The 25,279-nt window shown below is 48.4% G+C and overlaps 2 protein-coding genes across 8 annotated transcripts; one reads left to right on the plus strand and one right to left on the minus strand.

Moving 5' to 3' along the window:
* On the plus strand, positions 1 to 1,653 carry Nelf-E (negative elongation factor E). The gene is made up of 4 exons (XM_017136930.3): positions 1 to 200; positions 260 to 777; positions 1,263 to 1,429; positions 1,491 to 1,653. The coding sequence occupies exons 1-4, from the start codon at positions 120 to 122 to the stop codon at positions 1,565 to 1,567; spliced, it is 843 nt and encodes a 280-aa protein (XP_016992419.1). The 5' UTR covers positions 1 to 119; the 3' UTR covers positions 1,568 to 1,653.
* On the minus strand, positions 1,646 to 24,221 carry LOC108054135 (microtubule-associated protein futsch). Of its 7 annotated transcripts, XM_070215715.1 has the most exons (8): positions 23,547 to 24,220; positions 23,062 to 23,205; positions 15,528 to 16,486; positions 13,512 to 14,986; positions 6,109 to 8,113; positions 5,360 to 5,601; positions 5,053 to 5,295; positions 1,646 to 4,762 (listed from the first exon to the last, which is right to left on the minus strand). In XM_070215715.1, exons 2-8 carry the CDS (start codon positions 23,162 to 23,164, stop codon positions 2,344 to 2,346), a joined length of 7,446 nt encoding a protein of 2,481 aa, XP_070071816.1. In that variant the 5' UTR covers positions 23,165 to 23,205; positions 23,547 to 24,220; the 3' UTR covers positions 1,646 to 2,343. The 7 variants fall into 7 exon arrangements, with proteins under 7 accessions (XP_070071816.1, XP_070071817.1, XP_070071819.1 ...); XM_070215716.1 differs by lacking the exons at positions 23,062 to 23,205; positions 23,547 to 24,220 and adding an exon at positions 18,508 to 18,705; XM_070215718.1 differs by lacking the exons at positions 23,062 to 23,205; positions 23,547 to 24,220 and adding an exon at positions 16,615 to 16,668.
* Between the last annotated feature and the right edge of the window lie 1,058 nt (positions 24,222 to 25,279).

Here is a 25,279-nt window from a genome sequence, read left to right on the forward strand (position 1 = left end):
ATAAATAAAAAGTGTATTTTGTGGAGACGAACCAAAAACAAGACAGCGGCAAAAAATAAACAAAATATTATTGCTAAATTACTAATCATTCGCGTGAATTGTAGTACACCTTGCTCAACATGGTTTACATACACTTCCCGACCAATTTAACTGAGGAGGAGCAGATGCTGCAGGCCAAGTACCAAAAACTCAAGAAGAAGGTGAGACAAATCTCGGTCTAATTTGTTAATATTTATTTATGTGGTTTTTAACTATACAGAAAAAGGCCCTGCAGGCGCACAAGGCGCCCAAGCCGGAGCCGGAGAGCTCCCTCACCCTGAAGCGTCCCACGGATGCCCGGGATGCGCGCGAGGTGGCGAGGAAACTGATCAAAAGCGGAGCCATTCCCGCCATCCAGAAGCAGACCAAGCAGGATCAGACCTCCTTCAAGCGGCCCAAGGGGCAGGAGAGGGCCAAGCGCTCCACCTCGGAGACCAGCGTCGCCTCCTACCAGCCCTTCTCGTCCACCCAGAACGACGTGGCCCAGGAGACGATCATCAGCGAGATCATCAAGGAGGAGCCGCGTCGGCAGAATCTCTACCAGCACTTTGCCACCGAGCGGGATCGCGAGGAGCGCGGCATGCCCGAGAAGGTGCCCATGGACACGGCCCAGCCGGAGAAGCCAAGGGCAGGAAACACTATCTTCGTGTCCGGCAACAAGGTCACCGAGGATTTCCTCAAGAAGACCTTCAACGACTATGGTACCATAGTCAACGTTTCCATGGAGATCGAGAAGAGGTAATGATGGAAAGAATAACTAGAGGTTTACATATTATAACTCACAAAGATACTCATTAGTTATTGAATCAAACAGCAGTTCAGTGAAAATGTTACTTATTGTTTTTGTGCCCCATTTCTTAAAGATATATTCGCCCAAATGAAGCTATCTTTATGTATAGTACTTCCCTGAGAACTACAGAAAGACACTTAATCACAAAATCGTAGTGCCTATAAGGCATAAAAACATATACGACATATTTTGCATATTATCGACATATCTTGCATATTCCTTTGCATAAAAAATTCATATTTTCGATATGTCGTTTCCATTCGAATACAAATTTTATAAAGTGCCTAAATCCAAAATTTGGCGGTATTTGTAGCATAAATACAGATGTCTAGTCATAAAGTTCCATAAAATTAGCTTATAAATTAACATACTCTCCTACACTGATTATAAGATGAATTCCCAATCCTAACCACACCTTATACTCCTTTTGCAGTCGCGGCTTTGTTTCCTTCGCCAAACCGGAGTCCGCAGATCGGGCCATTGCGGAAATGCACGGCAAGAATGTGAACGGCATCAATTTGCAGGTGCAGCTGGCTCGACGTCAGCCCCAGATTGAGCCCATTAACGATGCCTCCTCGTCGGCAGTCTGGTCTTCCATTGGTAAGTGCTTACACTTTATGCTCTGAAACAAAAGTCACACCTTGAATACTCTGCCTTTTAGCTGCCAGCAAGTCCCAAAAGGGCAGCCACAAGGACCACCGCGAGATGGTTCAATACGATGAGGATTTCTTGTTGTAAAGCTCCATTCTATTCAATACCTAGTTTATATATTTTACTTTCTACTACCTGCTCCCAGAAAGAAACACATTTCCGATTATTTTATATCCTTTTGCTTTATTGAAAATACGCTTCTATATATTTATGTATATATGTTTACTTTCTGGCTAAGTACTCGCATTTCAAATTATAACGTTCAAATGAATTCAATGAAAAAGAGTGTATGCTTTGTATATTAATTCCTACATTTTGGTCTAAATTAAACAACAATTTGTTCAACAATTGAATCTCTCGCTTCGCCTTAGATGGTAGAAAAAATGAGCAAACAAAATAGGATTTTATTGGATTAGTGGTCCTCGCTCCTTCCTCGCATGAAACTCAAAAACGTCTAAGTACATAGTTAATACATGGTCGTTGCTTCTCTTGCTTCTGCTGCTCTTCTCATATAGATCTCTATAGATTTCGTTGGTAGACAATGTTGAAAAATGTTCCCTCTATATTTCTGGTTAGTACAAGTTAGATGTCGGTATGTGTCTGATGGACTGGGATTCTGGTTTCGATTATGGTTGTGTTTTGTGACTAGTAGCACGGGCACGCCCCTCGCCCCTCGCCCATTTCCGCCCCCATTGGCGCACCTTTCCTAAAGTAATTTCTCGTTAGTATATCATTAAGGCCTTCAAGTTTCGAGCGGACACCTGGCCGCGTTTAAATTCGTTTCTCCTCCTTCCCCGTCGCCAAGATGCTTGGCCAGATTCGATGCTCCAAAATGCAAAACCCCCAAGGGATCCTCCAGCTCCTCACGTCTGCCGGCCATGCTCGTTTCCGGGCGGATTAAAGTAGTCCCAATGGTGCGTGTGCACCTGTCGCCCGGTTAGCAGGAATACCAGCACTCCGAAAGTGATCAGGATGAAGAGAACCATCAAAGCGGACACGTTGCGTGGCGCCTGTTGTGGCTCCACCGCCTCGCCGCGGACGTAGTGCGTCAGCTGGTTGATGATGTTCACCAGCTCCAGGCTGCAGGCGGAGATGAACTGCCGGCCTGCCTGGACGACCGTCTTGGGCTGATCCTCGTCGTAGTCCTCCTCCAGCGGCTGGGTGGCACTGCGGGTGCGGGAGCGACGTGATCGCGATCTGGGTCGCTCCACCAGCTGCTCCTCCAACTCGGAACCGGATTCGGGTTCGATGTGCTCCTGGACATGACGACGGCGGCATTTGTGCGGTGCCTTTCGATCGGATGGTTGAAGGGCCTCCGCTTGCTCCGCTTCGGCGCTGCGCTGGAGGTTGTAGAAGGCCAGTGGAGCGAGGGACTGGAGGTACTCCACACTGGGATAAGCCGCCGGCGGTGGAGGCAGTGGCAGCAGACCCGCTTCCGTCTGGGTCTGCTCGTCCAGATTGGCCAGCGGTGGCGATTGCTCGGTGGTCTTGCTGTGACGTGGTGGCTTCACCGGCTGCTCCTTCTCGGAGGAGGCGGGTTCGCTACTGGCCTGCCGGCTGGTCTGGGTTTCAGTGGTCAGCAGGCAGGGACGCTGCTCCCGCACCCGCTCCACAATATCGTCAATGAATCCGGGAGGCAGTTCGATATTTTGCACCACCAATTGCCCAGACTTGCACTCCAGTTCGTCTGCTTTAATCTGAGCGCCATGGAGCTGGGACACTTGGATCTGGCCAGCCTGCAGGGCATGGACTCGCAGTCGTTCCACCTCCAATTCAGCCAGGCGACTGGGGAACTGTGCTTCTGGTGGGGATTGCACCGTTTGAACGGGCGTAACTTCGCGGCTGGACTGCTCGGCAATGGTCAGAACGGAGGAGGCAATGGGCTCCAGGGCGGTGGTGGATTTGCGGCGTGGCGGTGGCAGAGGTGCCTCCTCCAGAGCCTCCTCCTCGGGTTCGGTGGGCAAAGTGGCCACAAATTTGAGCTCAACTTCGGCCTCGGTGGGTTGGCTAGCAGTGGACTTCTCCATTGGCTCCTCAACAGCCAGGATTTCGGTGTGCTCCTCCTCGGAAAGAGGCTGCTCTTCCTCAGAGGCATGGTAATCCACCTCGGAGGTGGCCTGCTCCTCTTCAGATTGGTGGTAATCGATCTCGGAGGCAGCCAGTTCCTCCTCGGAGAAGGTCTGCTCCTGCTCCTGATCCTTCTCCTTCTGACGGTAATCAGACAGCTCCTTCTCCATGGCTTCCTGTAGCTCCTTTTCCAGAGCCTCCTCCAGTTCCTGCTCAGTGAGCTCCTTTTCCAGTTGCTCTATCTCCTGCTCCTCTTCCTGTTCCGAATACTTCTCCTCCTCGTACTCACTGTCCCTGAGCGTTCGCTCCACCTCATCATCCTCCAGCCGGCTCTCGAAGTCGCTCTCCAGCTGAGCCTGCTGCAGCCGCTCCACCGCCGCATCCAAGTCCGCCGAACTGGCGGCATAGTCACTCAGGGCCACCTCGCCGTGCTCGTCGTCCTCCACATCGGATTTACTCTGCACCGAGCTGTCCGAGAGCAGGCCCTCGCGACGCAGTTCCTCCTCCTCGCGCCGCAGATCGTCGTCTATCAGATCGGCGGCACTTATGGGTCGCACAATCAGCGAGGCCTGCACTGTCGCCGAATCCAGATCCTCGCCAGCAATTAGACTGGGCGTGGGCACACGTCGCTCGATTATGACCGCCGATGAAGGCGTCTGCGGACGACTCAGCGACTTGGAACGATCCGCCTGCGAGGAGGCACGAGATCGCTCCGACATGCTGCGCTGGTTGGCGTCCCGGAATCTCTGTAGTCCCTTGGCCAGCTGCTCGTCCTCGGAGAGAACTCGTCCGCCGTCCACCTCGTCCACCTGCTGCTGGGCTGCCTCCACGCTGCGCAAGAGATCCTCCAGGGTCTTGTTGCCCGAACCATTGGAGCGTCGCGGCTCGATGATCTTCATGTCCTCGGTGATCTCGAACTCCTCGCACACAAAGTCATCGGGCAGGGGATCCGTCTGGGTGGACACCTCCACCTCGAACTCACCCTGGTCGTAGCTATCCGCCTGGCTGGAGCTGGCCACCTGCTCGCTGTCCTCGTAGCTGTCCAGGGTCTGGCTTCCGGCCCTCGTGGATCGCTTCTCGCGCGGAGGACGAGGTGGCGGCGGCAGCGGGCGGAACTTCATCTTGTTGATCACCGCGCCCGACTGCAGATTGCTGCGTTCCAAGGCCCCCGGCTCCTCGTAGTCATCCTCCTCCTGGGGCTGCTCCTTCTCGTAGCTAGGAAAAAGGTTTAGGATTTAAGGAGCATTAGAATTAAATCTTGAGATCAAGCTGCGAAACTGCGAAACTGAGCAAAAGCCAAAGGCAAAGGCGGTGTCTGTGTGGTGAACTGCTTTATTGTGTGTAGATTGTGCGTGTCTCGGGGGAATCGGATTAGTGGCTTAGCCTAGCCTAGTCTAAGAACTTAACAGCAAAGGAATATTAAATAAAAACTTAACAGAAATGCATTCGAAAACAGGTCAACAACAAAAATCAAGAGGTCAAAGCTCAAGAGGCTATACTCTTACTTCGACTTGATCATCAGGGGAATCTCGTCCAGACTGGCCGCGGATCGGCGGCGCGGCACCAGCGGCGAGTCCTCCGTGGGCACGTACTGCTGTGGTGGTGGTGGTCTTGCCGGTGGCGGGGATCCCCGAGAGCCACGGATGCTGGGCAACGTGGCGAACCGCTCGCCCGGCGATCGGGTGAACTTCTTCCGGCGCGCCGGCGGCGTGGGCTTCGGGAGCGGCTCCTTGCGGACCACCGCGTAGCTGGAAGCGGGCAAGAAAGCAACTCCTGGCATTCTTTGGTGCAAAAACAGGCGATCCTACTTACCCATCGCTCTCCAGCATGTCGATGACGAATTTCTCGTCGCTCTTTGTCCTTGGCCCCACATCCTCGTTGTCATCCCCCTCGGGCCGGAACTTCGTGTGCCCGTCCAGAATCATGGAGTCGGCACCGCGTGAAGTGCGGTCGTCCTCGGAGCGCTGCGTGCGCGCCGACGTGGCGTCCGTAAATCTATCCGGCGTGGCTAGCGGTATGTGACGATATTCGTGTTCAGTGCGATAAACAATTACCTAAAAAAAGGAAATAGTTGCAGTAATTATAGTCATTAAAATATGTAATTTTATATAATAACATTGTGTTACAAAATTAATGCTCTTTAAATTTACCTCGAAGGATCTGATAAATTTGAATTCGAAGCAGTTTTTTTTACGTTTTATGGCTATGTTTCCTTTATTTTTTTTTCTGCCTTAAAAAAAGTCTATAATTATTCTGTGTATAGGGTTCGAAAGATAAAGAATGTCACTTTTAAAATACTTTAACAGCAAAACAAACCATTAATTCGTTTGCCTGTAATACTCCCGGAAAGTTGGAAAATTTTTTAGCATTTTTCGAACTTTCGGGGAACTTTTTGGAAAACGCAGTTTAACTTGGGAATTTATAACGAATTTAAATTTATCGCATTTTTCGAGCTAAGTTTTAAATATAGCATAGTGTTGTTAATTTATAATTAAAGTCAAGTGTCTCTTAACATAACAAAGTTTAATTATAAAAAATTAAATTATAAAAATTCCACTCACATCTTCGTGTGGCTGCAAAAAGGTGTTCGATACTGATCTACCACCGAAGCCATTGATGAAGGAGTCGGCATCCTTGTCGACGGATGCGTCGTCCCTTGTGCGTTTCTTCTGGCGCCTCGGTGCCTGCGGACGGGGCTTCTGTCGCTCCTGCTGCTCCTCCAGCTCCCGCTCCCGCTCCATCTCCTCCTGAATCATCGCCGCTGCCTTGCCGCCGAAATCGAGGTTGTTGAGTGCCTGCTCGGACTCCGTGACCGGTTGATCCCTGACCGGAGGTCGGAGGTACTCCTCGTCGTCGTCGAAGTACTGAATGCTGCTGCCGCCATCCTGGGGGATGATATCCTGGCTGCCCTCAATCGAGTATTTGCTGCGACTGCGGGCCTTGCGCAGCGGTCGCTTTGGAGTGAATTCACTGCCATTTTGTGACATCGAGAGATCGTCGCCGTAGTCGCTGCGCTGGAACTCCTGGGAGTCAAAGTCCGGCTGGTAGTTGCGATGCAGACGACGTGGCTTGGCCGGCGGAACATCGTAGTCGCCGTATTCCGCCGGAACCTGCTCGGCGGAATAACCGACATGCTTCAGGGCATTCGGCATGTCGTAGCCCTCGCGAATGGCCTCGCTGATGTACTGACGCAACTGGATGTTGTCCTCGGAGATGCCGCGCTTGCGCAGGAAGAACTCGTCGTCATCGATGGGCTCCATGACTACCTTCTTGCCAGAGCTGGCGGTGGACTGGGCATCCTGCAGGTCGTGGAACTTGTAGAATCCCGCCTCCGCCTCCAATTCTGCCTTCCGGAGCAGCTTGTTCTTCTGTATATCCTTCTCCGTCCAGCCCTCGGCATCTCGGCTATCCTCCGAGCGCAAATCCGAATCCTGATGCACCATTGGCCGGCGCTTGAACTCCCGCGATCTCTTGCTCGAGATCTCGTGGATGGCGCGGTTCTCCTCATCGAATTCGGCAAACTGTTTGCTATCGGCCACCACGCCCAGGATGCCCATCTCCGCTGGCGGCTGGGCCTCGCTGGCCGTGTCCTCGGTGCCCTCGAGATCCTCCTTCATGCGTCGCTCCAGCGAGGATTCCCGGTCGAAGCTCTCCAGCTCGCTGCCATACCGCCGATACCGCGATCCCTCGCTGTCGTTGTAGCTCACATCCGAGAACTTGTCCGCCCAGCGGGAGCGAACGGGTCCGGGACCGCGATCTCCCTGAGGAGAACTGGTCGAGGTCTGCGATGGCTGCGTCTCCGTGCTGGGAATCACACTCAAACCCTCTGTGCCCAGTGATGACTCCGTGGCCACCGGAATTGGCTCCTCCACGGGCTTCTTCTTCCGGAAGGCACGTGGATAGGTGCCAAAGTTGAACTCGAACTTCTTCTTGGGCGTCGGCTGAGTCTGAGTGGGTGATGCAGTGGCTCCGGTGCCTTCTGGTGTCTCATCCGAAAGCACTTCACCCTCGTTCTCCTTGAAACTCTTGCTGCGACGCAGTTTCAGGGTGGACAACTTCTCCGGCAACTTGAACTTGGACATGTCCGGCTTGTTAAACTTGGTGAACTCGGGACGCTTTAGATCCTTCAGCTTGGACATGTCGGGTCGCTTGATCTCGGGCATCTTGATCTTGGAGAACTCGGGAGCCTTGAAGCGTCGTCGCTCCTTGGCCTTTGCTTTCGGGCTTCCCGAAATGGGTTTCGGTTTCGGCTTCGTTTGAAGACGGGTTCGCAGTTTTCCCGCCTGCTCACGAATGCCATCCTGCATCTTCTTGGTGCGATCCTGGGCCGAGGCCATGAAGCCCTTGCGTCGGTTCTCCGGCTGCAGCGGCAGCTCCTCCAGGGCGCTCGAGTCCACCTGGCTGGTGTGGATTTCGTAGTCGGTGCGAGATTCGGTGCGCGGCGTGGTGCCAGCCGAACTGAGCGGGGCATCGATCTCCATGGGCAGCTGCAGTTCGCTTGGGGGGCCAAGTGCTGGCGAGGATTCGTGCGCCGGCGTCACGCCCACGGGCTCGTATTCATGATCACTGGAAGATAAAGAAGGGTTTTTGGGATTAGTTTGGGGTCTACAATAAGTGGGATTGCTATATTGTGTGTGGAGTGCATATCTCGGGAAGGAACGGATTAAATCTAAACAAATATTTTTGATATTACCATATTTACCTTCGGAGTTATTAACCTTTTTCTTTATCCCGCCCAAAGTTCTATTCGATTCTGCTTACAGAAATTTTGAGTTCGAAGCTTTATGTATATTTTCAAACACTAATTTAAACATTATAAGAAATGTTTAACACATAATACCAAGATATTACAAACATTATAAGAAATGTTTAACACATAATACCAAGAAATGCCCCATGAATGGAATGTATGTATATTTAGAACCGGTTTCTTTTTTGTAGTTTTTCGGTAAGATAACCCAGCGGAAAAACTGCCATTTCAAAATGGATTACGAATGCATTACTTGTTCTCTAGTAATAGGGAAACAATGGATTACTTTGCCATAGGCATGGCCGCCTTGTAATGTGCTCCGGACACAATCTGCATTACTAGTAATGGGGAAAGTATGCTATGCTTGATTTTTGACGAAATTAAATCGTTTACAACTTCACTGATTACAACTTCACTTACGAAAAATAGCAATCGTAATCGATTACATTTTCTACACTTGTAATGCGTTTTTTCTCCACACCCCATTCATATGTTCGCCGCTGGGAAATTATAAGGTTCGAGAAAAGGTACTAGACTCTTGACTGGCACTCTAGAAACCGGCTCCTAAATATTTATGTTTAATAACATTCTGTGGGAATCTTTGTTATCTCTCTATTTTGAGAATTTGCTTGTGGAAGCACTTTGGATTGGTTACATAGGATTTAGCAGTGATAACATGGTTTAACATGTAGTGTAGAAGCGTTTGGTTGCAGAAGGTCGGCTGCTGCTGCTTGAGTGTCGTGGTCGGGGGCTCGGGAGGGGGGACAGAAAACGGGGGCGATGGCTTACCGAGTGAAATAGGTCCGTTCGAGAAAGTCTCTGTGTTCTAATTGCTTTTGGTTCAGGGGCGAGGAGTCGGACTCGAAATCCGCGAGGCGCGATTTGCGTTCGTCAAAATGGAAACTAACCGTCTTTGTCATGCGGCTCGTCCCGAAGAGCTGCTCCTGGGATCGGCCCAAATGGGAGTTGCGGTCGTGCGACTGGGTGCGCGGTTCCCGGAACGAGGTCTTCCGCTGAACCCCAAAGCCCCGCTGCTCGGAGGGAGCGCGATGGGGCAGGCCCCTTCCGGGTAACTGAATGGGCACCGAGATGAGCGGGCGACTGCCGCCCAAGGAAATATCCCTGCTGGCGGAATCCCTGTGTCCGTCGATCTCGCTGGAGTAGAGGTTCCTGTTGCCGGCCATAAAGCTGCCTCCGCTCAGGCTCACACTCACGCTTCCTCCCCGGGGCACCGCGGACACCACCACGGGTGCAAAGGCCTCGCTTATGTCCACCGACACCCTCTCGGAGGCGGCAAAGTCCTCGCGACTGCTGTACATGGTCTGGGCACTCGGCGGCGGAGCCGGTGGCTTGGCTGGCCGGGCACAGTACTGATCCATGTCGTCTACCTTCAAGGAGAAGGTCTCAGTGACTCGCACCGCCAGGGGTTCCGCCTCCTTGCCCTTGACTCCCGCCGAGGAGGTGGTCACCACGGACATGGCCTGCGGCTTGCTGCGCGAGAATACGGATAGCAGTTTCACCGGTGACGGCGACTTCTCCTGGCGCTGCAATTTGGGACTGGGTGTGCGGGATCGCTGGGGAGCGGGAGATGGTGACCTCTGACGCGGCTCCTTGGGGGTAAACATGGATTTGAAACGCGAGGTATAGGAACTCTTGACCTCCGGCGAGGCATCCTGCAGGCTGATGGCAGTGGGAGGAAGCGACATAGGCGACAATTGCCTCTCCGGAGTGTGCTGGCGCTTCAGGATTTGCTGCCCAGCTGTAGCCACCGATGGTTCCGCGGGCGAGGGACTAGTGGTCCTACTGGAGGGCAGCTGAAGAGTAGCCATCACGGGCGGTGACTTGGGCCTCCTGGGCGAAGGTCTGGGGCTTCGGCTGCGGTGCTCCGCTGCCTTCTCCTCCTCCTCGCGCACCAATTGATCGATATCCACCACTGGTATGTCGTGGATGATCTCTATCTTGGTCAGTTCGCCCACTTGCGGTGGCACTGCGCCGAGATCTCCACCAATGGAGGGTGGACGTCTGGTCTCCGCCTGGATGTTGTCCCTGATCCGCACGATGCTGTGCTCCTGGGCGATTTGCTCCAACTCCGCCACTGTCTCGGCCAGGGGATCAATGGGATCGATGGGCGTGACGGTGGGCTGATAGGGACTCTGCAGCTGCTGGAAATCGGACTCCACGAGGAACGAGGGACGCACTGCATCGCCGCCAAAGCGGGAGACATCGATGGGTCGATTCTGGGGCAGCATGTCGCCGGGCAGCTGGTTCTCCTTGTTGGCCTCGCTGGGACGCATGTAGTCCGTTGAAAGTGGCCGCTTGGCAATGCGGAAATCCTGCTGCTGCGACGGAGCTGGCGAGGATTGGTGCGAGGGAAAGAGCGGCGGTGCGTCCATCAATCCCGGAGTAGCTGTGGCTGGTATTAGGTTCAACTGCGGCGGCTGCAGCGATCCCGGCACAATGCTGGCCTGGAAGAGATCCGCATTGGATGCCCTGCGGCTGGTGCTAGCCGATCGTCGTCCTCCCGCGGGTGCTCCACTGGGTATGTTGATATCCGCACAGTAAAGATCCGTCTTGGAGTTTCCCGCCGAGATGCGGCGCAGCGAGGGGCCACTGCGCATGGAGAGGGTGTCGGGAAAGCGGCCCATGCTGCCGGAGGACAGGCCACCCACGGACAACTGGCGCCTGCGTCCGGCCACAAAGGCTGCTCCAATTCCTCCTTGGTGGGGATTCTCCGGTTCCGTGGCATCCGAGATGCTGCGCACCACCAATCCCCGCGAGCGGGCGGTCTGCTCCAGCTCCGGGTAGCGTTCCATGAAGCTCAGGTCCACCGAGGGGGCCACATCCGCATGACTCACCACCTCGAAGCTGTGAGTGGATAAATCATCCCGCATCAGATTGAGGTGGCCAGGTGGATACTGCTCCTCGGCGTGGCCACTCAGCCGGGAACCTGGACGCGAGTCCACGGGATTCACGCGCTCCGGCAGCAGGGATTCGCACATGAAGTACTGGCAGGCGCAGCGGACGTCCAGGGAGGCTCCGCTGGCGCTCTCCTGGCGGGACACAAAGTGACGCTTCTCGGCGGGCAGGGCGCCCACAGAGGCGGATCGTCGGGAGTTCAACATGGCCAACCCACTATTACTTGCTCACTGTCCCCGGACGTAATCCCCCTGCTTCTCCTCCTTCTCCTCTTTTGCCAATTTCAGTGCTTTTGTTCGTTTTCGTTGTGTGGTCGTCGTAGTCGGTGGCTATTTTTAAGCACCACCAGAGCAGACATTGAATTTATTTTTTGCCCCGAATTCGAAATTCTTGCGGGGCCCCGAAGAATTTCGCTCTATTCTTTCGCAATCGTTATTTCAATTATTTATTCTCGCAGGATTGATTAATAATCGTTTATCGATACCGGGCTTGGGAATATCGCTATGTCGCCGTCCCTGTCGCTCGCATTTGAGTTGGTGTTCGGGTCCCGTTATGTATGTACGTGCTTGTTTGTGCGTGCGCGAGCGCGTCTACATCGTTGCGATTTTCGGCCAGGACTGAATAATGGGAGAGCTTTTCGCCATTTGCGCGACACAAATTTTCAACCGAATTTCTTGTTCGAAAGATGAAAATGTTGTTCTTTAAAATTAGCAAAAACACACATAGTGGCGACACGGATTAGGCGCGCCATAGTATTGGTGTGTGTGGCGACAAAGCTACTTGCCTGCTCATAATTGAGATCGTGGTGGGTTTTGGGTGGGGTATAAAGATTGCGGGTTGGGGGCGGAGGATAATGGGGAGATGAACAAGGAGGAGTAACAATTAGTCGCTCGGCCTGCACTTTATCGTTCTATTTTTGGCGGTCTTTGGCTTGCCTGCCGGAAATCTTCTTGTCATTCGTCGACCTTTAGCGCGCTAAATATACTCTTCAATTTGTCGTTTGATGTTCGCCTGACACGCATCGTTTGTTTCTTGTTTCTGGCCTATCCATGTAATTACTTGTTGGAATTCGTCCTCAGGAAGCGAACTCGGCGTGACCTTTGGGAGTAGTTTTCAGATGATCATGAAGTCAATGAGTCCAACCCCTTCCGCTCCCACCACAAAGCCACCCAAGTTCCCACACACTTAAGTATTAACATATTTATTAATCCAACACCAATGGAGGAGTGAAAGGGACGCACACATTGTAGTAAGGAAAGTGCAGCATGGTGAGTACAGCAATTATCGGTTAAAAGAAACTTTTCAATTTGAAAATGAAAATCTTTTTAAAGACTCTTTGTTGTATATAATCTCACAATTTAAAAAAATATATATGGAAATATACGATAAACAAAATTACCCTTCACGCGCAGCAGGGATTCGCACATGAAGTACTGGCAGGCACAGCGGACGTCCAAAATTACCCTTATATCAAATTTCCTTATATCATAGCCAAACAGGTTTCTCAAGATCTTGATAAAACCATTTAAGAAATAACATACATACATTTGAATTGACTAAAAAGTTAAAAGTAAGGATTCTATACAATAAATGGTTATTGATTATTAACTCTTATGTATAGCTAAGATTAGGAAAGAACTATAATAGCATCGCTCTAATATTTTTAGGTTTTCTTAAACCTTTTTCTTATATGTAAAAGAAGGCAAATCTACCCTATTTTACTTAGCTAGTTTTTTAGCTCTTAATGTGAGACCTTTTGACCATGTCAAAATGCACCAAAAGAGCTATTTTGAAAAGGAATTCCTAACCTCTGTCTCTAATAACCCGATAATCACTGTACCCGCCGAGCAGGTCTTACCTTAGGTCTAAATCATTTCAGGCCACCTTTCGTTTGGAGCCCGCTACCAAAACTTATTGGTGGCGCCGGCACTGCAGCAGCAGCAGAGCGTCCAGGATGCGGATCGCTGGAACCGGAGGCGCCACGTGCTGGGGGTGGTGTGTCGGGTGGTGGTGGGTGTTGTAGTGTCGGTAGTGTAGTGGTAGTCTTGGTACCGCGGTGCTCGGGCACGGTGGTGCTTGGTGAGCCGGCGGCGCCCTCTGCCTCCGCCCGCAGCTCCACCTCCAGCTCCCGGCAACAGGGTTAGTAACAATTTCAAGAGCAAGTCAAATAGGTTAGAGCCTCTGCAAGATGGTTAGAGCAACAGCAGCCGGTTTGGGGTTGTGCTGAGTGTTAGTGTCAAGCCGGGAAGTGGGGTATTCTCTTTTTTGTGTTTCTAATGGAGTCTTCCTCCCACTTACCTCTCGTTCTTCCACCTGGCCGCATTGGTGGCCGCCTCCAGGACGTCCTCGGGCAGCTCGACATCCTCGCGATGTGGTTCCGCTTCGTCCTCGGTGTGCGAGAAGGTCACCTTCTTGTCCGAGGGCGCCGGCGAGGCCTCCTTCTTGAGGGAAGGACGCAGATCTGTAGTGACTTCCATGGGTTCATCACTCTCCTCGGTAACGGGAGATAGCTGCGCCAGTCGGGCACGCTCCTCATCCGAAGAGGTGGAGTCTATGGAGGAGATGGGGGCCAACAGGGCGCCCGGCTTGCCGGCGGTCACCTGCTCCTCCTCACTGCTGCCCATGCGATCCAGAGGCACCGCCTTGGCTGCCTCAATTTCATCGATGGCGAGATTATCCTGACGCGTCAGAGACTTCTTGAGAGCGTCCAGCTCCAGGAGGGGCTGTTCCACCAGTTCCTGGGCTCCAGCCTGGCCAATCTCCTCGTAGACATGCTCACGCCGGATGCGAGGTGTCTTCTTGGGCGGGTCCTCCTCGGCTTCTGACTCTTTTTCGTCTTTCTGTTCCAGCTTTTCCTCCGCCGGTTCGGTGACCTCCAGTGTGGGAGCCTCTGTCTCAGTCTTGACCACCGGCAGTTCGATGATCTCCTCGGGTTCCGGCACTCTTCCACTTCCACTGGGCTGATCCTCCAGCAGCTCCTCCTTGGTGCGCTTGCGGCAGGGCGACTCATCGTACTCCACCAGCTCCAGGATCTCGTCAGAGTCCTGCTTCTCGATGAAGTGGGGAATCTCGCCGCGATCGGACTTTGGTGAGGCCTTTAGCTTCATGATCTTCTGCTGCTCGCCCAGAACGATCTTGTCCTCCTTCTTCAGGGAGATCCTCTTGATGTTCAGCCGCTTCTTCTGGCGCTCGGCCAGGCTCTTCAGCTTCTTCATGATGTCGAAGCCCTGCTTGGGTTTGCTGGACTTCGGAGGCTTGTCGGTGCTCGGGATTAGGGATCCCGGCGGCGGGGCAAGCTCGTGAACGCTGCTCTGTCGACTGGGATTCGCCGAGTTTCCGGGCAGTGACTGGGCGTCCTCGTGGGTGCGTCCGCTGCGCCTGCGCCGGATCAGGTCACGAATGTGGGCCAAGCGATTGGTCTTACGTGGTCGGGCGTGACCTCCAACTGCCAGCACGGAGTCGGAAACGCAGGAGATGCACTCGCTGAGGGCGTCTTCGTTGTGCTGATCCCGCTCCGACTCGGTCTCCGAATCGGAGGACTCCTCGCTGCTGTCGTCGGTGGTGGTGGCTACCGCCTCGTCCTCCGAGAGATCCTGGATGTAGCGCTCGGTCTCCTTCACCAGCACCTGCTCGTCGTAGCGCACCTTCTTCAGGGACTTGGGCGACTCGGACTTGAAGCGCAGTTCCTGGGACTTTCGCAGGAGCAGCACAATCTCCGGCTGCTCGTCGGGTCCAAGGGGGCGTTTGTACAGGTGTGTCCAAGGATAGCCACCCTGTGGAGGAAGCAAAGAAAATTAAAACAGATCTCTAACACAAAGAAATATTTTCCTCAACTACCTTATTATCTGAAAATCTTGGCATTCAACGATTCAAATTAAAAGCAAAACATAATTCGATAATTTTATTACTTTAATTGGGTAGTTTTCTTTCAGAAAAAAACGAGAGAGAAACATGTTTTGAGCAACCTCAAATATATAATTACTTTTTGTGTTTTTTTAAAATTATTTCGAGTGAGTAATCCTATTTCATGAAAAGACGAGCGAACTCGAGAATTAAATTAGGAAAATATTTATTCTACACAAGTAAAAATGTAAGAAATCTTTAAAAATATTTTATAACGGTTTTAAAATGTGAAATTCTTGAAAATAAATTTGATTTTTCCATAGGAAAACAATATAGTTCTTTCACTCCATTTTATAAATTTCTTATAATGTTATTATAATAATACTCTAATCATTAAAAACGTTGTAATTGATATGCAGATAATACTGCTCTTCTAGCTAAACCTTACTGACTTTTAGACCATTGACTTACCCTTTCTTTGGCTCTCTTCAGATCCTCCCAGCGATATGTTTGCAGGGGCACTGGTGGCTTCTCCTGGCTGCTATGCAGGAGGTACTTCTTCAGGGATTGGTAGTACTCCCTTTTGCAGTCCGCCGACAGCTTCTGGGCATCGGTGGTCTCCTCCGATCCCTGCAGGCGATTCTGTTCGATCTGGGGCAGTGAGTCGATGAACTCCTTGCGTTCCTGCTCCTCGGCCTCGGTTTTCGGAGTGGGAACCTCTACGAGCTTCAGTTCATTGGGTGCTGCCACCAGTGGCTTGGGCTTTTGCTCCTCCTCCGCCTCTTCCGCCGGCAGTTCCAAGACAATCTCCGCCTGGGGCTTGTTCTTCAGGATGCCGGTCAGTTCGTTTAGCTGCACCTCCACCTGTTGGCTGAGTGAGCTGATCTCGTCGCGATCCCGCTGGACCTGATCTCTGTGCACCCGCTGCGCCTCGTCTACATCCCGGCTAAGTGCCTGCAGCAGCTCCTGTTCGATCTCATCCACCAACTGCTCGGCGGTGCGACGTACTTCCTCCGACGGAGTGGCCGCCGTCTCGTCGACCTCGGCGATTTGGTGAGTCGGCGGTGAGATTTCCACGGGCTGTTTGGTCTTGGCACCAGCTGGTTCTACCTCGATCACAGGTTCCGAGTTATTCGAGTCCACTTTCGAGGTGCCCTGCTGGAGTTCCTGCTCGAAGGGGGTCAGTTCCCGGATGCCCACGCCACTGGCCTCGTCCGCGATGCTCTCGATGAGATGGGACTCGAAGTCCAGGAGATGGGAGCCACCGGGAGTGGTGGGCACTGATGCCTCGATGTTGTTGTTATCGAGGGCAAGTTTCAAGGCGGCTGCTTTAGAGTGCTTCTCCTCTAGCTGGGAATCGCTGGCGATGCCGTTGATCAGGAGTATGGTCGGCTGCTCAGTGGGGCCAGTTCCAGCGCCAGGTAGCGACACTACAAATGGGCGGAAAGGTTTATACCAAGAGGTAAAAAATGAGTAAGTCAGGTGTTTACACTGGGTGCCAGCAACAGGTGCTAAAAATAAGCGCAAACGGCGGACACTAGACGAGACATATAATTACATAAGTCGAGAAATGAGAGACAGTACACAATACGCTGGTGGACACATAAACATTCTCTTAGATATTCTCTATTTCGACATCGAAAGCTGCAATTACGAAATACAAACTACGAAAATGTATAATGCAAAATGGTTCCTTTACCACAATTGATCAAATTGGGGGATATAGTTCGATTCCTTGCTGATCTACTGATTCCTTATCGTTTTTTCGTTGGGTTATTCGTTTTCGGTTGCCTTTTATTTTCGAAAATTAAAATCAATCGAATGGGGGATACGGATATATCACAAATATCTCAGATATCAGCGCGATTCGCGGGTACACGAGCCGTGCACTGAAATTGTCCGGGGCCAACTGGTCAGTTCAAACGGATTTTCGCAAAGCAAAGCCCCCCGAATAAGCCAAAAAAAACTAAAATTGTTGAGAGACCAATTTTCCTTCGCTTTTGCCTTGCGCTCAACGGTTTTGCTTTCAAAATACTTATACTTATGCTTAGCAAATTTCTCGTTCTCTCGTTGTTTTCTGCCTTTTTGTTTTAGTTTCTGTTTGGTTCGCGTTCGAGAAAAATAGTTGCACACACAACCAGTCGTAAACAATTTGCAGTTTTTACACACATATTATCGTTAATTTAGCACACACCGCGGATAAACAAGAGCACCTAGAGCAACCGACCGACCGACCCACTAAAAACAAAAAAATACCCACAAAAACCAAAAGTAAATTTCGTTTTACATTCATGCGCCCAATTCCCGATGTGTGTTTTTACATTCAACAATTATTGTTTGCTTATCGTTGCTATATAGACACACACATGAATCCGTAGTTCATATTAGTGGGTATGCGATGGGGTCTAACGTAATCACATCAAAAATTACAAGCCCACAAAACTTAATTGTTTGTACAAAACAAAATTCGCCTTCCGTTACGCCTATCGATATGCCAAAAATGCATCATATTAAAGGCGAAATTCATTCATTATAATTCAATTTGCCATATCATGACAAATCGCTTTAATCATTTCCCATATGGGGTTAAATGAGGTAAGAATCTTGGCTCTCAAAGTTGTTTTCCTTTCGTGTGTGACATCATGTTGAAAATTATACAAATCTGGCAAGGGTTTAAATGGGTAATTATAGGCAAATGATGCCAGGTATACATAAACTGTAAGGGTCCGAAATAAACTATTGATCAATGTTCAACTAAATAAACGATGCTAAAATTAATAATGTTTAATCTCTCCATTCTAAGTTTCTCAATATCCCAAACAATTCTTAGTATTCTGATACCTGAATGTACCTTTTGATCTTTCAATATTCAGTCATCTGGACTGATTTCCTCCACCCGCCCTTTTCATATTTGTTGTTATTTTTCTGTTGTTTAAACATCCACATGTGGATGGATTTACCATAACAATTCGAGCGTAACTGCCTTGGCTCGACTTGCTTTACATGGAGAGCCTCAGTTCGCAGTTGAGTGAATTCGGTTCGAGGCTTTTCCTCAAAATCAACTTTTCATACATAAATGAACATTGACAACTGCCTCCGGGAGCATTCGCCTCCTGTTCGGTGGCCCCCCGATGGAAATCAATCCGAATCCGAATCACGGACAAGTTCATGAACACTGTAGCCGCTGAACTTTACACAAATTTGTGAACAGACAGATAAAGAGCCGGGAAACTGGGAGATTCGGACGGGGGAGAGTCGGAGTAGAAGCAGCCGTGAAACGCGGCGTATACGTAATGCGCGTGCGGATACATCGACTCTATAAATAGACTCGAACCTAGGAACTATTACGTTGGCCATTACACTTTTGTCAATTTATTACCGAACTCTGAACCTTCGCTCCCGACGAGTTGCGTAACATGCAAATCAATTAAATGATTGCCGGCTCACTCACCATAATTACCAGCGACACTGAGGAAAACATAAACCATAGTAGAAGGAACTTTGCGTTGGTATCATTGGTTAATAAGTTAGAATTAATTTGCAAAAAACAAAATAATAATTTGGAAAAAAACCGAAAAGAAAAGAGTAGCAAATGTTTGTGGGGCGGCGCTTGAGCCTCACATGTTCGACGTCTAATCGCGTTTTGAATACTAGCAAGTAAAAAAACCGACGCTGAAAACAAAACTAGCAAAAAGTTGTGGCAGCGCCGCCGGCAGCGAACTTGTCGCTGACGTTGAAGCTTTGACGTTGCTCTCGAATCGCGAAACGTGAAATGCTTATTGAAAAGCGAGAGAAGAGACAGGGGGACACCCCCTGCTCCTCCTCCTCCTTTGCCTCCTCCTCCATGGGGATCCACCAGCGTGTTGCACTTTCGCCACTGGTTGCATGCGAATGTGGCGACGTCAAACGCTCAAGGTCGTCATCGCGACCGGGCGCTCTCCACTATATTTAGAATCATTTAAGCGTAACGCACTCAAGGGCCGCCAAGATATTGCCAAGTTATTAATGAGTGGTTTTTTTATTGGACTCTTTGCAAATCAATTCATTAGCCCAGTAGTCTATAAACAAGTTGCCCGGATGTGTCTTGAGTTTAAGAAATAATAGTAAGTATAGTTTGCAAAGCATTTCTTAGTATCCATTTTTCCAAAAAAAATTAAAAACTGATAAAAAAAAATGAATTTCCTGATCACTCTTAACATATATATTAATTTTAAATTTTTAAAAAGATCTTAGGATATTAACTTCTGAAATATTCTTTTCAATAGATAAACTTTTCCCTTTGTAAACTTAGGAAAACTAATAAAATATTATAAAATTATGTTATAAAATAAAATATTTTTTGTTTTTAATATCTTAAACTCATTACCCAATATTGACAAATCATTACGAAAATCTGTACACCTAGACTCTCGCTGTTCGCTTGGAATTCTCTTGGAAGAAATGTCTCTGGCCACCGGTGAGTGAATCCTAATGAATGAGCGAAAATGTTGAGAAACTGGCACACGTTGCGTATGCGTTATGTGAATTCAGGTCGCCGTCCCGGCTAAATTTTTTGTGTGTTCGTTTGGTCGGCCAATTTTTGCTTGTTGTGAAAATAAATTCTGGTGACACAATTGCAGAATTGCGAGTTCATTGGACGGCTTAATTATTCCAAGCGAATGCAAATCGGCCGAACTGAAACGGAAATTGCCGAACGTAATTGATTTCCACTCTTAGTTGGCCGCAGCCTTTTCTCCATATTCCATATTTTTATTGCACTTTAATGCCCAGGCCAACGGCCCACGCAGAAGCTTTCGGTTTCTGACCTTGACTGGCCAGCTATTCAGCTATTGAATTATTTATGTGGGTACCTATAAATATAGTTCAGGGAGAACTCTTTGGTATATACATACATTTTGGCTTTCCTTCATATTGACGATTAGTTCCAAACTGAAATAAAAATAAACCGACGGCGAGCGACAACAAAAGCGAAGACGACGTCAACGGAATGAACCAAACGAAACGAAACAAAAGCGACGGAGCAGAAATCCAATCAAATCAAACAGCCGTAGAATATAACGTATACGTATGGTTGGCCCGCTCGACAGACAGTTGGATGGGTTGAAGAAATCACGGCACAAACTATGTACTTAACTTGGAGGCAAAAGTTAAGGAACTTTTGCCACAACACAAACAGAAAACGAAACACGGCACACGAGCACCACTCATAAATAATGAAAGTACGGACAAGAATGAGTGGCCACAAAAGTGAGTACGATTCCGATGAGCCTCGAACCTCGAACCACATAGAACCGATGAAAATGAGATGCAGACGATAGACCATCGGTTGTCCCGATCCGAGACAATGTAAACAATGGTGGTACACAAAATCCGCGCAACATGTTGCCAGAGAAAATCTCTTGATCTCTTTGTGAATGAAAATGAATGGGGGAGGGGGACGTCACAAGACCAAGAAACCATAGGGAAAACAGAGAAAATCTTTTACCAATCACTGGTGCCATACAGGTCAGGAATCGGGTCAGTGCTGTACCCGTGCTGGGAATTGCTCTATTTGCTTGGGGACTCTTTGCTGAAGGGCCTGCAATTAGGTCAAAGTTTGCTTTATAATTCCATGTTAGTCGAATGGTCATGTGATGGGATGCGATTTGCTGCTAATTGGAAATCAATCAAAATACCATTAGCTGTGCGTTTTATATTCGCAGACTCCTCCAACCGATCAAAGACCAGTTCCCCTTCCAATTACCGGCAATTTTCACCTAGTCTGAATAATCAGGTTTCTTCGCCATGCTAATCAATAGACGAAATGTTCCGTGGATTATGGTTATGAGAAGTTTTTACTGGCATTTTGGGTTGAACATTTTATCACATTTGACTTAACAGGAATTTACTTCTGGTTACTCTGCTGCATGATTTATCAGTAAATTATACAAAAGTAGCTGCAATATCAAAATGTGGGGGTAAGAGCTTATTGATTTATGATTCTAATATAATAATCATAAATGTGCCTGCTAAGAATAGCAGCTGACTTCATAATTGACTGATGTCTAGAGCCTTAATGAAATATTAATGCAGAACTACGCGGCAAAGATAATTATTTTATTTAACAAGGGAATTTATTTATTACACAGTTATTTTTAGGAGTGACAATTTTTACTTTTTAAACCCTTTATATTTATAATTCAATCGATTTGAAAATGTTTTATTATTGTAGTTTACACCAATATGATATTAGAATACGGGTTTTTAGTTAGATAGATGGTTAAGGAGTTTCCCAAATAAAGAACAAAGGTCCCTGCGTCATAAATAACTACTAGGCATTACGTAACAAAAATCTTAGTTATCAGCGAGGTTGTTAAATAGATAAAGTCGGCACCTCAATTGTTTCTGAAATGCCGATAAGATAGCGGAGCCAAAAGTTTACTGCCCATCATATGACCCATTTGACGTTTCAAGAACGGTCTACGTGCTCTTATCCCAGTGTGCAGTCTCTGCTGCAGGAAACTTGAACTTGGCCTCTTTGCTGTTTTAATTGCCCATAACAAATTCCCGTCAAGTGGCAATCAGAGCACTGCAATCCGCTCGTCCCCGGAGATAAGAACCCTGCTCTTTTGTTTGGCCGTCTGGGAACGGGAAAATGAAAGGCTTTTATGGCTTGGCAATAGGCACGGAATTTGTTGCGCTTGTTTTTCACTTTCGTCAGCCATAAAACCGGCCAGAATAGCGGAAAAGTGCCCATAGATCACGTTCATTCTCCGGCTAATTTTAATCATGATCGATGCAACGGCTAGCGGTACTCCACAAAAACCCCAGACGAGTTGGACGGGGTGGGTACAACCGGTTTGTCAATTCACATGGCCCGATCCACGCCCATTGTGCTTAGCAAACAGAAGATGCCGCTAACACGAATTGCTAGACCCCGTTGATGGGTCTCGGTTCGTCTGGTCTGTTTATCTGAATGCCAGGCAATTCACAAGATGCCGAAATCCATAAGTAAACTGGTGGGAAAAGTCGATTTTCCAAATGCAGAATTTTATATGCTCTTGCGAAGGTCAAGATTTCTGACTAAGAATAAAAAGATTTTGAAATAGGAAAAACTTTTGAAAGATTTTAAAGCTTTTTTTAATAAAAAAATGTGTTCTCATATCAAGGACAATCATTTCACTGGGAATTATATATTTTTTCGAGATTTGAAAATTAATTTTATAGGTACAATATTACTCATGGTAAGGCAAAAAAAAACTTTAATATTTGATTTTATATTCAAATATTCTGAAGTGTGTTTTTAATGATTTAATTAACATGTAGATTAATTTTTAAATTTGTTTTTAAATACCAAGCCAATATTATTATTAGGGATGTTTCATTTCGATTGGTAAACTTTATATGACTTTTGTTTTTAGAGAAAAACATTTATTAAGTACATTGTCTGTTTTTCCATAGGAATAATAATCTTTCAGCACTTTAAAGTGACTTTATAACTCTTACAAAATCAAATTCAATCAACCATTTAAATGTTAACCTTCAAGTTCAGTGATTTCCCGGCGTTCTGCATGTCAAATTGATCTACCCAGTGTTTTAGTACTACCCCAATGGCCAGACAATTGTGGGATATTAGTGGGCTATTGCATTTGATTGCCGATTTCCGCTGGACTGGGTCTGTTCCATGGGTCTGGGAACTTTGGAGTCGGCCTGTGCATACGAGGGTATAATTGGGGAACCGTTTACCCGCTGCGGCGCCAAAACAGAGAACTTGTCATACTTTTTGGCCGCCGTTCAACTTGGCAGGCAATCATAAGTAATGTTCTTAGTCCCCAGCACATGTGCATGTAGTTTGCCCATAGCCCGCCCCATAGAATACGACTTGTTCTATATTCGTCAACGACTGTCATTACAGGCGATGCGACACAGCGCCCACGCGGCGTATGCGTAATGCGCGGCTAATTTGTGGGGCATTCATTGCGATGTGGGGATGCAAGTCGACCTCAGATGGACTTGATGGGCCTACCTTCGTCCCAGGGATGATGATGTTGCTGCTGCTGCTGGGGAGCTGGATTCTCGTCCTGTGCTGGCCGAGATTTGCGTCCTTTTTTTGAGCGTTTCGACTCCATTTTGTGGCTGCTGCGGCTGCTGGCTAAGATTTACTTTTTGGCTACAAGACACGCGCGTAAATAAATAGAATAATATATACTTTTATGTCGGATGCCTGGATGGCCGTGTGTGCGTTTTTATGTGCTCGTGGTTTATCTTCAGTGACGCACACACAAGTGACATTTGGCAAACACACACAGTCCCGCACTCTCTGTCGCGTTTTTTCGAACTTTGCGTATTTTTTGTCGCTTCGATTACTTGGCGCGTCCGCAGATATACTCGGTTTTATATATAGAGGTTTCGTTTTGGCGTGAATATATTTTAGATTTAAAAATTTCCCAAGTTATTTATAATGCGGTGATTTAATTTAACACACACTCGGCCACTTTTTATATTCCTTACTTGCCAGAAAATCACGAGAAATGGCGACAGCACTTTTGCCTCAGTACGAAATATTCCAAAAAATTAATTATGAAATTAAATTGAATGGGCATTACGTGACAACGCGACGTTTCGAAGAGGGTGAGAGGGTTGGTTTATTGCGGGATAATGATGAGTTTTCCTTCTAACTGCCGCCGCTGGACTGCTGAACCGCTGAACCGCTGGGCAGTTGGGAAACCGCTGGCCGGTCGGCTCTTTTATTACTGGTCGGGTTGGTTAATATCTCTATGTGAGTGTGAATATATCTGAGAACTGAGCGAGAAGTTTCGGGTGAATGTGAAAAGTGAATGAAAATCGCGCACGGAGTCCGCTGGTCCGTCCATGCGTCGTCGTTGTGGTTTTTCAGTCGATGTGTCGTCGATCGTGGATCGTTTGCCGTGCCGTACCGCGCGCGACTAATGCCGACTAAACCAGCGACGACTGCGCGATCCGAAAGCTTTTCAGTTGGTTTCACTTTTGGACTCTGTTTTTTTGTCACTGAACTCGAGCGGTGGTCACACGCCGCGTTCTCGCTGGCGGAAAATATATATCTTTCCACGGAACCGCTCTCCGGTGCTCTGGCCGCTTTTCCGGCATCCATCCGTCGAACTGCACGGACTGCACTTGCTTATCACACACTATTTCGCTGGGCGAACGTATTTTTAGATGGATATAGCCTCTGCCATATCGAGTTGGTTGATTGCCAGCCAGATGGATGGGAAATGCTAATTGAAAATGGATGGGGTTCCTTGCTTGTTTGCTTAGCCATTAGTCAAGGGAGTTTCAGAGATCGGGGTTTTGATTGGCAGATGTGTCAGATCTTTAAAGTCTTAAAAGGTTTCTAGGGAAAATATTTATAGATTGAATTTTTAAATGTTATATTTCGGTATTTACGAGAATTATATTTACAAACTAATCTGACAAACTACCATAGCACATTATATTATTTTTTTTTCACTCTCTATTATTTTTTTTCCCAATTTTTTGACTCTTTAAGTTCTCCTCACTAAACCCACGATATTTAATTTTAATTCCCCTAATGAAACTAAAAACTTGTGGTCTCTTTAGGGTGCATTAAACTGTGATTGCGATTATAAAACGGAAAGTTTATCAAAAGTTTTGTGCAGTGGACACGACAAGTTCAAGTTGTTGAGTCGGCAGATTGCATGTTTTGTGTTTCAGCCATGTTTATGAGGACGCAACCCCCAGCAGCCCAACATCCCATCAACCCAACCCAACAGTCGGGTTCAATTGCCGCACTGCAAGCCATCGGAGATGCCTTTGTGGGCCACTAAAAGTGGCAACTGCTGCTCATCAAGTTCATTCCACTTGGCATTAAGTGCGCCCAAACAAACATCCCAAGAATGCTGCAACAGACACTGACAGTGAGATCTGTTTATAGACCCGCTCGGCATTTAATTGCTGGGAAAGTTTGTGGAGGGGAATGTTGCGTTGCGCCTTCGTTGATTACATAAAAACAAATGGTGTGGCATCGCCATCCCCGGATTAATCAGGCAAAAAGCAAGTCATTAAAGTGGCATTAGCCAAGGCAATTTGGCGAGAGACAGGACATCTACCAAGTTGACCTTTAACTGAGTGCAGGTGCAGTGAGTGGGGGGATGAGTCATCTGAAGGTCCCTAATTAAAGCTAAACATGGCAAAGCGTGCATGACACAACAGCAATAATGGATTCAGATCCCGATCTAAAGGATCCA

The sequence above is a fragment of the Drosophila takahashii genome, chromosome 3L, assembly GCF_030179915.1.
Source record: "Drosophila takahashii strain IR98-3 E-12201 chromosome 3L, DtakHiC1v2, whole genome shotgun sequence".
NCBI classification, from domain to species: domain Eukaryota; kingdom Metazoa; phylum Arthropoda; class Insecta; order Diptera; family Drosophilidae; genus Drosophila; species Drosophila takahashii.